Source organism: Oncorhynchus keta, chromosome 27, assembly GCF_023373465.1.
Source record: "Oncorhynchus keta strain PuntledgeMale-10-30-2019 chromosome 27, Oket_V2, whole genome shotgun sequence".
Classification (NCBI taxonomy): Eukaryota; Metazoa; Chordata; class Actinopteri; order Salmoniformes; family Salmonidae; genus Oncorhynchus; species Oncorhynchus keta.
This window is the reverse complement of record NC_068447.1, coordinates 12014771-12030652: the sequence shown is the minus strand read 5'-3', so window position 1 is coordinate 12030652 and position 15882 is coordinate 12014771. Positions and strand designations below refer to the sequence as shown.

The 15882-nt window shown below is 44.5% G+C and overlaps 1 protein-coding gene across 1 annotated transcript; it reads left to right on the top strand.

Moving 5' to 3' along the window:
• The first annotated feature begins 4101 nt into the window (after positions 1–4101).
• On the top strand, positions 4102–13242 carry LOC118375451 (PDZ domain-containing protein 4-like). Its single transcript, XM_052481690.1, has 5 exons — positions 4102–4196; positions 6023–6264; positions 8757–8865; positions 11474–11542; positions 11699–13242. Exons 1-5 carry the CDS (start codon positions 4152–4154, stop codon positions 13202–13204), a joined length of 1971 nt encoding a protein of 656 aa, XP_052337650.1. The 5' UTR covers positions 4102–4151; the 3' UTR covers positions 13205–13242.
• The last annotated feature ends 2640 nt before the right edge of the window (positions 13243–15882 follow it).

The following is a 15882-nucleotide window of genomic DNA, read 5'->3' as shown; positions in this document are numbered from 1 at the left end:
CTGTTCCATAATTAACACAATTCCCCAGCATTCCAAACCCAACTCTGTTCCATAATTAACACAATTCCCCAGCATTCCAAACCCAACTCTGTTCCATAATTAACACAATTCCCCAGCATTCCAAACCCAAATCGTTGTCAAGGGTTGGCTACTTGAATGCATAAACACGATAGTTAGAGATTTGTTTGCTAACACTCTTCCCTTTATACCTTAAACCTTAAAAATGTGATGAACCAACATAGTGGCACTTTGATATGGGACTACTCCTTGACATCAATCTATGAAATAGATTTATAAAGCCCTTTTTACATTGTCACAAAGTCACAAAGTGCTTATACAGGAACCCAGCACATGAACTCAAAAGTGCAAGCAATGTGGCTAGGAAAAACTCAGTAGAAAACCAGGGAACATGGAAGAAACCTAGAGGAACCAGGCTCTGGGGGGGGAGATCCTCTTCTGGCTGTGCCAGGGGGACACTTTAAGAGTACATGGCCATTAAGGCTAGATCCTTCTTCAAGATGACCAGCAGGGTCAACTAATTATCACAGTGGTTGTAGAGGGTGCAACAGGTCAGCACCTCAGGAGTAAACGTTAGTTGGCTTTCGTAGTCAAACATTCAGAGGTCGAGACAGCAGGTGCGGTAAAGAGAGAGAGAGAGAGAGAGAGAGAGAGAGAGAGAGAGAGAGAGAGCTGTAGATTTTATCACTGAAACCCAGAATCTCTCAGAGCGTTCTCAGTCCACTAACACCCCTATAGACCACAGCAAAATCACAGTCTAAAACAGAGCAATACTCAACCACGAGGCATCAAAGCCAAAGGAACTGAGTAACATTAAGAAATGCTATAGGTGGAAGGAATGCAGTTTGGAAACCTACCAAAAACAATTAGGCAACAACAAATCTGACAATTTCCTGGGTAAAACGTTCCACTGTAATAGTGAAGGTGTAAACTTGGCAGTAGAAAATCTTAACAGTATTTTGACCTCTCAGCTTCCCTATCAAATCTAAAAATCTCAAATAGAAAACCGAAGAAAATTAACAATAATGACAAATGTTTGATGAGGAATGCAAAAATCTAAGAAAGAAATTGAGAAACCTGTCCAACAAAAACATAGAGACCCGGAAAACCTGAGTCTACGCCTTCACTATGGTGAATCACTAAAACAATACAGAAACACAACGGAAAAAGAAGGAACAGCATGTCAGAAATCAGCTCAATGCAATTGAAGAATCCATAGACTCTAACCACTTCTGGGAAAATTGGAAAACACTAAACAAACAACAACACGAAGAATTATCTATCCAAAATGGAGATGTCTGGGTAAACCACTTCTCCAATCTTTTTGGTTCTATAACAAAGAACAAAGAGCAAAACATATTGATCAACTACAGATCTTAGAATCAACTATTAAAGACTACCAGAACCCACTGGATTCTCCAATTACATTGAATGAGTTACAGGACAAAATAAACCTCCAACCCAAAAGGCCTGTGGTGTCGAATCCTCAATGAAATGATCAAATATACAGACAACAAATTCCAACTGGCTATACTAAAACTCTTTAACATCATACTTAGCTCTGGCATCTTCCCCAATATTTGGAACCAAGGACTGATCACCCCAATCCACAAAAGTGGAGACAAATTTGACCCCAATAACTACCGTGAATATGTGTCAAGTAACCTTGGGAAAATCCTCTGCATTATTATTAACATAAACATTTCCTCAATGAAAACAATGTACTGAGCAAATGTCAAATTGGCTTTTTACCAAATTACCGTACAACAGACCAGTATTCACCCTGCAACCTTAATTGACAACCAAACAAACCAAAACAAAGGCAAAGTCTTCTCATGCTTTGTTGATTTCAAAAAGACTCAATTTGGCATGAGGGTCTGCTATACAAACTGATGGAAAGTGGTGTTGGGGGTAAAACATATGACATTATAAAATCCATGTACACAAACAACAAGTGTGCAAATGTGGCAAAACACACACATTTCTTCACACAGGGTCGTGGGGTTAAACTCCCCACCTCTTCAACATATATATCAACGAACTGGCGCGGGCACTAGAAAAGTCTGCCACCCGGGCTAGAATCCGACAAATGTCTGCTGTTTGCTGAATCTGACCAACCAAGGAGGGCCTACAGCAGCACCTAGATCTTATGCACAGATTCTGTCAGACCTGGGCCCTGACAGTAAATCTCAGTAAGACCAAAATAATGGTGTTCCAAAAAGGTCGAGTCACCAGGACCACAAATACAAATTCCATCTCGACACTGTTGCCCTAGAGCACACAAAAACTATACATACCTTGGCCTAAACATCAGCGCCACAGGTAACTTCCACAAAGGTGTGAACGATCTGAGAGACAAGGCAAGAAGGGCATTCTATGCCATCAAAAGAAACATAAATTTCAACATACCAATTAGGATTTGGCTAAAAATACTTGAATCAGTCATAGAGCCCATTGCCCTTTATGGTCACCAACCAAGACTTCACAAAATGGGACAAACACCAAATTGAGACTCTGCACGCAGAATTCTGCAAAATATCCTCCGTGTACAACGTAAAACACCAAATAATGCATGCAGAGCAGAATTAGGACGATACCCACTAATTATCAAAATCCAGAAAAGAGCCATTAAATTCTACAACCACCTAAAAGGAAGCGATTCACAAACCTTCCATAACAAAGCCATCACAAACAGAGAGATGAACCTGGAGAAGAGTCCCCTAAGGGGGCTCTGTTCACAAACACAAACACACCCTACAGAGCCCCAGGACAACAGCACAATTAGACCCAACCAAATCATGAGAAAACAAAAAGATAATTACTTAACACATTGGAAAGAATTAACAAAAAACAGAGCAAACAGAATGCTATTTGGCCCTACACAGAGAGTACACAGCGGCAGAATACCTGACCACTGTGACTGACCCAAAATTAAGAAAGCTTTGACTATGTACAGACTCAGTGAGCATAGCCTTGCTATTGAGAAAGGCCGCCGTAGGCAGACATGGCTCTCAAGAGAAGACAGGCTATGTGCTCAGGTGGAAACTGAGCTGCACTTCCTAACCTCCTGCCCAATGTATGACCATATTAGAGAGACATATTTCCCCAGATCACACAGATCCACAAAGAATTCGAAAACATATCCAATTTTGAAAAACTCCCATACCTACTGGGTGACAGTGTGCCATCACAGCAGCAAGATTTGTGACCTGTTGCCACGAGAAAAAGGCAACCAGTGAAGAACAAACACCATTGTAAATACAACCCATATTTATGCTTATTTATTTTATCTTGTGTCCTTTAATTATTTGTACATTGTGTATGTTATATATATATATATATATATATATATATATATATATATATATATATATATATATATAATATGACATTTGTAATGTCTTTACTGTTTTGAAACTGTTGTATGTGTAATGTTTACTGTTAATTTTTGTTGTTTTTCACTTTATATATTCACTTTGTATGTTGTCTACCTCACTTGCTTTGGCAATGTTAACACATGTTTCCCATGCCAATAAAGCCCTTGAATTGAATTGAATTGAATTGAGAGAGAGAGAGAGAGAGAGAGGGATAGAGAGAGAGAGAGAAAGATTAAATCATGAGATGAGACCAATCTACCCTATTGGCGTTGTTGAGTGGGAAAGATTTAACAGATGGTAAAAACACTGGGGAAGATTTAATAAATTAATGAATGTTTGACTGCTGATCCCTTGAACCAATACAATCCTTGGCCCTCCCTCTCTTTCACACTCAGGGATCGGTTCATTGGTGGTGACAGATGCTGAATATGCACGAGGAGAGGGTCTGTTCGTGGGTGGAGCCTGAGAGGCTGACTGAGAAGTGAAGCGAGTAACAGCAGCATTCTGTTCTCAAGCACTGCAGCATCCACGCACTGACAAGGATCACATTCTCCCTCATTTTAGAGGGGGGGCATGTTTTGCCTGCCTTCCCTCTGGCACAGATTGCATTGATGCACCCCTACCTTGGCTTCATCCTCCAAAAGATCTGGGCTGGCTGTCCAGCTCCATCTTACCTTCAGGCTGGATCTTCCCCACCTCCTCCCCCCTCCGCTGCTGTAAGTGGTTCGACCAGACCTCCAGCAGAGTGACATAGACATGGGTTGTAAACACTCTGGACAGGGCCAGTGGGCTGACAATGGGGTGAGTACAGTGGACATTTTGTGTGTGTGTGTGCGTGCGTGCCTGCGTGCGTGCGTGTGCAACCTGTGCCTTTGTTTTGGGATTTGTGTGCTTATTGACAAAGCAGCCTGTACTGTTACCATCTTGTCTGCCATGCATGCCTTGAGAAAGCAGCCTGTACTGTTACCATCTTGTCTGCCATGCATGCCTTGAGAAAGCAGCCTGTACTGTTTCCATATTGTCTGCCATGCATGCCTTGACAAAGCAGCCTGTACTGTTTCCATATTGTCTGCCATGCATGCCTTGACAAAGTCAGCATACGCAGGCTACGTAATCACCACTGAAGACTCGGGGCAGAAGTTGTGTATGTGTGGATTTATATTATGATGTCATGTGTGTTCATATGAGTGTATGTTTGCAACTGAGGGTCTTTAGCATGTCTATGAAGAGAGTGATTGATGGTGGTCATGGTGACCTGCTCTGGTCTCAGAGGAAGCCACGTAGATGATGCCTCTAGACAGGTCGACCAGTCACCAACACGCTCGCTCTCTCTCTCTCTCTCTCTCTCTCTCTCTCTCTCTCTCTCTCTCTCTCTCTCTCTCTCTCTTGCCTCTCTCTCTGCCCTCTCTCTCTCTCTCCTGCCCTCTCTCTCTCTCTCTCTCTCTTGCCCTCTCTTTCTCTCTCTCGCCCTCTCTTTCTCTCTCTCGCCCTCTCTCTCCTGCCCTCTCTCTCTCTCTCTCTCTGTCTCTCTCTCTCTCTCTTTCCCCCTCGCACTCTCTCTTTTTCCCCCTCGCACTCTCTCTCTCTCTGTCTCTCTCTCTCTTTCTCTTTATCTCTCTTCATCTCTCTCTCTGCCTCCAGTAGGCTCTGGTCAGTCAGCCATGGTCCAGATACTGTGCTTATGCAGCAAAATAATTGTATATTGTGCATAAAGAGAAGGTTGCTCATTCATGACCAGAGGGTGAATGTGTTCATGGGTGGCCTGACAGAATAGGATGGCTGCTTAATGTAATGGCTGCTTAACCTGGGGGGGTGAGGGTGGAAATCTGTGTCTGAGGACAGATTCAGAGAGACATCATGACCTCAATTTACACACAACACACACAACACACACACACACACACACACACACACACACACACACACACACACACACACACACACACACACACACACACACACACACACACACACACACACACACACACACACACACACACACACACACACACACATACACACACACACACACACACAGACAAAGGCTGGCATTCAGACAAGTAGACAGAAACACTCTCAGATGTGTTTAGGCTGTGAGACATAATTTATCAGATTGTCTGACTTGTGTTGTGACACATTAGTGATTAAAATTGTAACTGCAAGGTTCTCTGCTTGCATTACTATCAGAGTGCAGTGGGGTGAAAAAGCTCTTCCTGACTTGGATCTCTAGGGTTTTGTTGAGCACAAAGCTTTCAGACGAGCCAGAATGTATGGCTAGAGGGTCACATTGGGGGTGTTGAGCTCAGCTGGCATACATTTCAGGACCCATGAGACTTCTCACATAACAATAAACTAATGAACTATCTTCTGACAGTTATGTCTACTGCTTCCAAACCTGAAAGTGTTGATACTCTACTATCTTTCCCACAACAAAAGCCTACTGATTTTGTTAGATTGCACTTGGGCTACACACATACAGTACATTGCATCAACCATCTAATAAAAGATTAAACAGACATACGAGAATATATATCTGCATGAAACAAACAAAACATGGACATTAACAAGCAGAACTCAACCACTTGAAATCCTTTTAATCTGACCCTGTATGTTCACCTGTCTCCCAGGTCAAAGGGCATGACCTGTCCCAGCTCAGCCGCCGAGAGGCGTTGCATTTCATGGGGGACAGCTATGAGCAGCCAATCACGATGCAGATTGAGGGACGACACAGGAGAGGGAGAAGAGCTCATCACTCCCAGTACCCAATGTCAGACTGCGGTATCCAGATGGAGAGGCCATCCTGGGAGGCTCTGAGGGCCCTAGGGGTGGTGGAGGGGGCTGGACCCAGCCTTGGTGCCTACGCTCCTGGGTACGTGCTGCTCGGTTTGGGCCTCTGTAGTGGTTCTCTGTCTCTTCATCTGCTTGTGTATGTATGTGTAACGAAGGGGAGATTAATAGTAACCCAGTTATATTGAATCAGTGAAGTACAGCGATTGAGGCTCTGGGTTTTGTAATTTAGACCAGGGATTCTCAACTGGTTCTGAATTGAACCAGGTTGTCTCAGTCGAGACCCAATCAGGGGCGGACTGGGACCACACACCGGACAATTTTTCTCCCCATTATTAGCCAGATAATGATCGTTTTGTTGAAAAACAAAATACAATTTAGACAGGCCCGACAGGCTAAAAATAGACCAGTCGATCTGGCATTTGCCCAATATGCCAGATGTCCTGTCTGCTCCTGGACCCAATATTCACATATCTAAACGCAATATTAGCATAGCTAAAAATAATTGTGGGGGGCTCATGGCTTCGTGGACCTGAATGGAGCTACCACCCATGGTGCACTGGTGGCTCATGAGAGTGTGAGCTCCGTCTGGAGCCCTGCCTGTCTGGAGGTCACAGGTCAGGGTCTCAGGGATGGACTCCAGGTCCCAGCGAGACTTTGATCTCTTCTCCCGTGGAACCACGCGGCTCCGGTAGTTGTGGATCCTCCCATCTATAATCTTCTGGAAGTGGCGGAACTCCCGTGTGCTGACGCTGTGGAATCCAGAGTCACTGACCTCTGAGGAGAGGAGGGACTCAGAGGAGGGAGAGCTGCCCCGGCTGGTGTGTCCTGGACCCAATATTCACATACCTGTAGCTAATTGTCAAATACAATCTGAAAAACTATTTTTAATGCTAAATTGATAGTAAATGTAGCAGTTATTTGACAAGGGAACAACATTCCCACCTCTTTCATTGTCAATAATAAAATGTTGCCCAAATCCTTGATGAAGAATGTCAATAAATGAATTGGTTTGAGAACACAAAATCAACCAAAATAGAGCTGCTAAAAGCTCTATATTGAGAACACTGTAAATCAAGAAAAGAAGAAGTGAAAACAATGTCGGTTAATTATAATTTCCATACACTTTCTACCTGTTTTTTAAAACAATTCACATACAATATATATACTGAACAAAAATATATAAACACAACATGCAACTATTTCAAAGATTTTGCTGAGTTACAGTTCATACAAGGGAATCAGTTAATTGAAATGAATTCATTAGGCCCTAGTCTTCATGACTGGAAGAGAGAGAGACACAGAGAGACACAGAGAGCATGGGCTCCTGAGTTCTTCTGCAAAAAGATAGAATTTACAGTTGGATAAATAGATCAACATTTTGCATGGACTTATATGGGATACTAACCTCAACATCAAAATCTTCATTTCACATCACAATTCTATACCTAAAACCTTGATTTTGGACAAAATGACCTGAATGGGCTATTTCTACCAGGGATTATCAAGAAAAACACCTCTAACAAACCAAAACCTGCAGAAGGAACACAGCTGAACATGGAAATACCAACGCAAAACTGACTGAGTGATGTTCAGTATGAAGTTACTTCCGAAGGCAAAAATTTGAAGACAATCTCTAGGTAATTTTGTTATAAAGCTTAAAAAATAAGGCTACTAAGCTACCAAGATGCTAGGAAAGAAACAGACTGAAATTAGCACTGAAGTGTGAGGTGAGAGAGGTGTGAAAACTCTTGAGCCTAACAATGGCAAGAGAGCACCCCCATGCTTGTTAACCCAACCGTGGGACAGACTATGTTTGTTCCCACACTCGGGACTCTGACTCACTCTGACTCTCTATTGGTTACACAGGCTCTTGGCCTCCCATCCTATTCTAACCACCTCTCACCGGCTTTGTGTTCATGTTACCTGATGAAATTGCTGTAAAATATGATCTTGTTGTCATCTAATGCACATTGAAATGCTATAAATCAACACTGCAGATCTCTCCCTGTCCTCTGCCGTGCCCTGATTGATTATATCTGGAAATGTGCATGTACACCGTGGCCCATCTACTGTTGCTAGACCCAATTCTGATTTGTGCTCTGATATCTGCTCTGATATCTTGAAGCTTATTACCTAATAAGAATTTGTTCTTAACTGACTTGCCTGGTTAAATAAAGGTAAAAAAAAATAATTAAAAAAAATGGATCATTTGAAAGTGTGGGTTCATGTTTTGATGTCTTCAATATTATTCTACAATGTAAACAAAATAGTGAAAATAAAGAAAAACCCTTGAATGAGGATGTGTATCCATACTTTTGACTGATGCTGTATTTGCACCAGCGACCAGTGACCCATTCAAACCTCCTGCGACCAAACTTTGGGTCATTACACACCGGTTGAGAATAGCTGATTTAGAGTATAGCCGTGAGATGTATTATACAGAAGTGGTATTAGAATTGAATGGAACCACTGACTGGAACTGACATAACGTTTAAAACATAGTAATTACAGCTTGAAATGCCTATGGGGTGAAAGCTATGTTGTCATATGTGATGACCTCATTCTCCCCAGACCTTACTACGATGACATGCCCCTCCCACCAGAAATGTACGCAGCCAATGGATACCTCTCCGGTGTTGCCTACAATCTGGAGGACCTTAACAGGATAGAGTATGTTGACGTGAGTAATTCTATATGCTTTCATGTTAGTATAGCCTAGCTTTTGTACATGATTGATTGATTTTATTTGTCAGTTAAAATGAAATACATACATTGCATTCAGAAAGTATTCAGACCCCTTGACTTTTTCCACATTTTGTTACTTTACAGCTTTGTTCTAAAATTGATTAAACGCAAAAAGAATCTGCATCAATCTACACACAGTACCCCATAACAACAAAGCGAAAACACATTTTTTGAAGTGTTTGCAATACAGAAATACCTTATTTACATAAGTATTCAGGCCCTTTGCTATGAAACTCGAAATTGAGCTCAGGTGCATCCTGTTTCCATTGATCATCCTTGAGATGTTTCTACAACTTGATTGGAGTCCACCTGTGGTAAATTCAATTGATTGGACATGATTTTGAAAGGCACACACCTGTCTATATAAGGTCCCACAGTTGACAGTGCGTCTCAGAGCAACAACCAAGCCTTGAGGTTGAAGGAATTGTCCGTAGAGCTCCGAGACAGGATTGTGTCGAGGTACAGATCTGGGGAAGGGTACCAAAAAATGTATGCAGCACTGAAGCGCCCCAGAACACAGTGGCCTCCATCATTCTTAAATGGAAGAAGTTTGGAACCACCAAGACTCTTCCTAGAGCTGTCTGCCCGGCTAAACTGAGCAATCGGGGGAGAAGAGCCATGGTCAGGGAGGTGACCAAGAACCCGATGGTCACTCTGACAGAGCTCCAGAGTTCCTCTGTGGAGATGGGAGAATCTTCCAGAAGGACAACCATCTTTGCAGCACTCTACCAATCAGGCCTTTATGGTAGATTGACCAGATGGAAGCCAATCCTCAGTAAAAGGCACATGAAAGCCTGCTTGGAGTTTTCCAAAAGGCAGCTAAAGACTCTCAGACGATGAGAAACAAGATTCTCTGGTCTGATGAAACCAAGATTGAACTCTTTGGCCTGAGTGCCAAGCAACACGTCTGGAGGAAACCTGGCACCATCCCCACGGGGAAGCATGGTGGTGGCAGCATCATGCTCTGGGAATGTTTTTTAATGGCAGGGACTGGGAGACTAGTCAGGATCAAGGGAAAGGTGAACGAGCAAAGTACAGAGAGATGCTTGATGAAAACCTGCTCCAGAGTGTTCAGGACTTCAGACTGGGGTGAATGTTCACCTTCCAACAGGACAACGACCCTAAGCACACAACCAATACAATGCAGGAGTGTCTCTGAATGAAGTCTCTGCATGTCCTTGATTGGCCCAGCCAGAGCCCGGACTTGAACCTGATTGAACATCTCTGGAAAGACCTGAAAATAGCTGTGAATCGACTCTCCCCAGCCAACCCAACAGAGCTTGAGAGGATCTGCAGAGAAGTATATGAGAAACTTCCCAAATACAGGTATAGCTTGTGTAGATTGATGAGATTTTGTTTTTAATAAGTCTGTAACTTAACAAAATGTGGAAAAGGCAAAGGGTCCTGAATACTTTCCGAATGCACTGTATATACACAGTACATACATTTTTAAAACATTTTAATTGTTGTCCCTGCTATATTCAGTAGCTTAGACTTGTGGTCCCTGACTTGTGGTCCCTGATATCTATCAAAAACATGGTCCCTGGTATATATCTAATTCTTGTGGCCCCTGATATCTATCTAAGACGTGGTCCCTGATATCTAAGACTTGTGGTCCCTGAGATCTATCTAAGACTTGTGGCCCCTGATATCTATCTAAGACTTGTGGCCCCTGATATCTATCTAAGACTTGTGGTCCCTGATATCGAAGACTTGTGGTCCCTGATATCGAAGACTTGTGGTCCCTGGTAGCTATCTAATATTTGTGGTCTCTGATATCTAAGACTTGTGGTCCCTGATATCTAAGACTTGTGGTCCCTGATATCTATCTAAGACTTGTGGCCCCTGATATATATCTAAGACTTGTGGCCCCTGATATCTATCTAAGACTTGTGGTCCCTGATATATATCTAAGACTTGTGGTCCCTGATATATATCTAAGACTTGTGGCCCCTGATATCTATCTAAGACTTGTGGCCCCTGATATCTATCTAAGACTTGTGGCCCCTGATATCTATCTAAGACTTGTGGTCCCTGATATCGAAGACTTGTGGTCCCTGGTAGCTATCTAATATTTGTGGTCTCTGATATCTAAGACTTGTGGTCCCTGATATCAAAGACTTGTGGTCCCTGATATCTAAGACTTGTGGTCCCTGATATCTATCCAAGAGTTGTGGTCCCTGGTATCTATCTAAGACGTGTAGTCCCTGGTATCTATCTAAGACTTGTGGTTCCTGATATCTATCTAAGACTTGTGGCCCCTGATATCTATCTAAGACTTGTGGTCCCTGATATCTGTCTAAGACTTGTGGCCCCTGATATCCATCTAAGACTTGTGGCCCCTAATATCTATCTAAGACTTGTGGTCCCTGATGTCTAAGACTTGTGGTCCCTGATAACGAAGACTTGTGGTCCCTGATATCTAAGACTTGTGGCCCCTGATATCTATCTAAGACTTGTGGTCCCTGATATCTATTTAAGACTTGTGGCCCCTGATATCTATCTAATTCACTCCTTATGTTCACCTACCTATACTGTTTTAGGATCCAGAGCGCTGCCTGATTGGTTGCTGTAACACTGATAATGATGAGCCTAGCAGCTTCCTGAGCCAGGTACTGTAGATAAACCATGTGTTCAAAGATACGTAATTTGTCTAAGACATTCAACTAACTATAAAAAACAATGATAGTCATATACACATATGTCCTAAAATGAACAGCAACAACAACCAATGGCATTCATTGTGTCTTCCATCCTCTCTATTTCAGAGCGAGTATGAGGGCCACTGGCTGGACAGGCCTATGGGCTACCTGCCCCTGCACGAGCTTGACAGCGGCCTGGGCTGCACCGACGGCAGCCTCCACCAGGGGGACCCGTCTGACCCAGAGACAGAGGAGGGGGTAGAGGCCCCTATGTCCTCCCCACCAGGACACACCAGCCGGGGCAGCTCTCCCTCCTCTGAGTCCCTCCTCTCCTCAGAGGTCAGTGACTCTGGATTCCACAGCGTCAGCACACGGGAGTTCCGCCACTTCCAGAAGATTATAGATGGGAGGATCCACAACTACCGGAGCCGCGTGGTTCCACGGGACAAGAGATCAAAGTCTCGCTGGGACCTGGAGTCCATCCCTGAGACCCTGACCTGTGACCTCCAGACAGGCAGGGCTCCAGATGGAGCTCACACTTTCATGAGCCACCAGTGCACCATGGGTGGTAGCTCCATTCAGGTCCGCAAAGCCATGAGCCCCCAGCAGACCAGGCATGGCACCAGGTCTACTGCCTCCAGCTGCCGTACTGAACCCTGCCAGAGGAGAGCGCTGATGCTGAACCAGCACTCCTCCGAGGACCTCCCAAGCCGCAGCCACACTGTGCATGACTTATCAGACAGGAGACGAGCCAGTCACCCTGCCCTGCCCTCTGGGAACAATGCCATAGAGATATATAGACACATAGACAGACAACTGCCCAGCAACCCAAACCACCTAGCCGTACCCACTGAGAACTCTGGCACAGGACAATACAACAGGGGGTTCAACACAGACATCATTGAGAAGAGGAAGCATCAGAGCAGCCATGTGGAAGGCCCCTGGCAAGGCCTATATGTGGAGGACAACAGAGGCAGTATGGCGAGTGAGGACTATAACAGTCAGAAACAGTGTCTTTCCAAGAGTCCCTCAAGGAAACAGCCTGGGAAGCAGCTAGCAGACTGGCGTCAGTTTGCAACACTGGGACATCCTCAAATAGGTGGGGACTGGCCCCAAGCAGACGGCCCCTGCGGCCCCCTCTACAGCACGCTGGACGGGCTCTCTGCCCGCTCCAGGAAGGGTCTTTCTGGGAACCCCCGGGCAGTGAGGAACCAGCTCCTGAAGGCCAGGGCCTCCCGGCTGGCTGACGAGCGCAGTGAGGTCACCACGGACGAGGAGGCCCGTGGGGATGTCTGGGCAGGCCGCTACTGGAGTAGGACGGAGCGCCGGCGCCACCTGGCGTTGGCCCGGGAGCAAAGGCAGAGGAAGCTGAGCCGTGGTGGGCCTGAGGGAGCAGCAGAGGACGGGGCTGGAGGAACAGGGGGTGCAGGGGGGCAAGGAGGTGCAGAGGGCCCTGGAGGAGGCTGCAGCACAGTGCTGGAGCTCAGCCACAGGAAGCAGAGCCGTCTGAGGAACCATACACTGCTGGATGACTGGACCACAGTAGAGGAGCTGCTGACCCACGGCACCCGTGTGGGGGAGGGGGACAACATCCTCTGTCACAGCCCACTGCTGTCGGTCACTACAGTATAATGACACAGTGAGATAAGGTGTGTATGAGTGATTGAAGAGTTTGACTACGTCTTGTTCTCCACACATGTTCCTGGAAACAACCTAGAGTAGTAGCTGTCTAATGGTCTGGACCAATGACAGTACAATACAACCTAGAGTAGTAGTTGTCTAATGGTCTGGACCAATGACAGTACAATACAACCTAGAGTAGTAGTTGTCTAATGGTCTGGACCAATGACAGTACAATACAACCTAGAGTAGTAGTTGTCTAATGTCTGGACCAATGACAGTACAGTACAACCTAGAGTAGTAGTTGTCTAATGTCTGGACCAATGACAGTACAATACAACCTAGAGTAGTAGTTGTCTAATGGTCTGGACCAATGACAGTACAATACAACCTAGAGTAGTAGTTGTCTAATGTCTGGACCAATGACAGTACAGTACAACCTAGAGTAGTAGCTGTCTAATGTCTGGACCAATGACAGTACAATACAACCTAGAGTAGTAGCTGTCTACTGTCTAATGTCTGGACCAATGACAGTACAGTACAACCTAGAGTAGTAGTTGTCTAATGTCTGGACCAATGACAGTACAGTACAACCTAGAGTAGTAGTTGTCTAATGGTCTGGACCAATGACAGTACAATACAACCTAGAGTAGTAGTTGTCTAATGTCTGGACCAATGACAGTACAATACAACCTAGAGTAGTAGTTGTCTAATGTCTGGACCAATGACAGTACAATACAACCTAAAGCAGTAGTTGTCTAATGGTCTGGACCAATGACAGTACAATACAACCTAGAGTAGTAGTTGTCTAATGTCTGGACCAATGACAGTAGTAGTAGTTGTCTAATGTCTGGACCAATGACAGTACAATACAACCTAGAGTAGTAGTTGTCTAATGTCTGGACCAATGACAGTACAATACAACCTAGAGCAGTAGTTTATTGATTTATTTTTATTTCACCTTTATTTAACCAGGTAGGCTAGTTGAGAACAAGTTCTCATTTGCAACTGCGACCTGGCCAAGATGAAGCATAGCAATTCGACACATACAACAACACAGAGTTACAACACATGGAATAAACAAAACATACAGTCAATAATACAGTAGAAAAAAAAGAAAACAAAAAGTCTATATACAGTGAGTGCAAATGAGGTAAGTTAAGGCAATAAATAGGCCATGGTGGCGAAGTAATTACAATATAGCAATTAAACACTGGAATGGTAGATCGGCAGAAAAGGAATGTGCAAGTAGAGATACTGGGGTGCAAAGGAGAAAGATAAATAAATAAATACAGTTTGGGGATGAGGTAGATAGATGGGCTGTTTACAGATGGACTATGTACAGGTGCAGTGATCTGTGAGCTGCTCTGACAGCTGGTGCTTAAAGCTAGTGAGGGAGATATGAGTCTCCAGCTTCAGTGATTTTTGCAGTTTGTTCCAGTCATTGGCAGCAGAGAACTGGAAGGAAAGGTGACCAAAGGAGGAATTGACTTTGCGGGTGACCAGTGAGCTATACCTGCTGGAGCGTGTGCTACGGGTGGGTGCTGCTATGGTGACCAGTGAGCTGAGATAAGGCGGGGCTTCATCTAGCAGACTTGTAGATAACCTGTAGCCAGTGGGTTTTGCAATGAGTATGAAACGAGGGCCAACCAACGAGAGTGTACAGGTCGCAGTGGTGGGTATTATATAGGGCTTTGGTGACAAAACAGATGGCACTGTGATAGACTGCATCCAATTTGTTGAGTAGAGTGTTGGAAGCTATTTTATAGATGACATCGCCGAAGTCGAGGATCGGTAGGATGGTCAGTTTTACGAGGGTATGTTTGGCAGCATGAGTGAAGGATGCTTTGTTGCGATATAGGAAGCCGATTCTAGATTTAATTTTGGATTGGAGATGCTTGATGTGAGTCTGGAAGGAGAGTTTACAGTCTAACCAGACACCTAGGTATTTGTAGTTGTTCACGTAAGTCAGAGCCGTCCAAAGTAGTGATGCGGGCAGTGATCGATTGAATAGCATGCATTTTTACTTGCATTTAAGAGCAGTTGGAGGCCACGGAAGGAGAGTTGTATGGCATTGAAGCTCGTCTGGAGGTTAGTTAACACAGTGTCCAAAGAAGGGCCAGAGGTATACAGAATGGTGTCGTCTGCGTAGAGGTGGATCAGAGAATCACCACCAGCAAGAGCGACATCATTGATGTATACAGAGAAGAGAGAATTGAACCCTGTGTCACCCCCATAAAGAGGCTGCCAGAGGTCCGGACAACAGGCCCTCCGATTTGACACACTGAACTCTATCAGAGAAGTAGTTGGTAAACCAGGCGAGGTAATCATTTGAGAAACCAAGGCTGTCGAGTCTGCCAATAAGAATGTGGTGACTGACAGAGTCGAAAGCCTTGGCCAGGTCGATGAATACAGCTGCACAGTATTGTCTTTTATCGATGGCGGTTATGATATCGTTTAGGACCTTGAGCGTGGCTGAGGTGCACCCATGACCAGCTAGGTAACCAGATTGCATAGCGGAGAAGGTACGGTGGGATTCGAAATGGTCGGTAATCTGTTGGTTAACTTGGCTTTCGAAGACCTTAGAAAAACAGGGTAGGATAGATATAGGTCTGTAGCTGTTTGGGTCTAGAGTGTCACCCCCTTTGAAGAGGTGGATGACCGCGGCAGCTTTCCAATCTTTGGGAATC

What these genes read in the sequence shown, in the direction of transcription:
- LOC118375451 (XM_052481690.1), top strand. Translation starts at nt 4,152, where the DNA reads ATGGGTTGTAAACACTCTGGACAGGGCCAGTGGGCTGACAATGGG. An exon ending in ACAGGATAGAGTATGTTGAC is followed by an intron (nt 8,866 to 11,473) that starts GTGAGTAATTCT and finishes ATACTGTTTTAG; the next exon opens with GATCCAGAGCGCTGCCTGAT. An exon ending in CTAGCAGCTTCCTGAGCCAG is followed by an intron (nt 11,543 to 11,698) that starts GTACTGTAGATA and finishes TCTCTATTTCAG; the next exon opens with AGCGAGTATGAGGGCCACTG.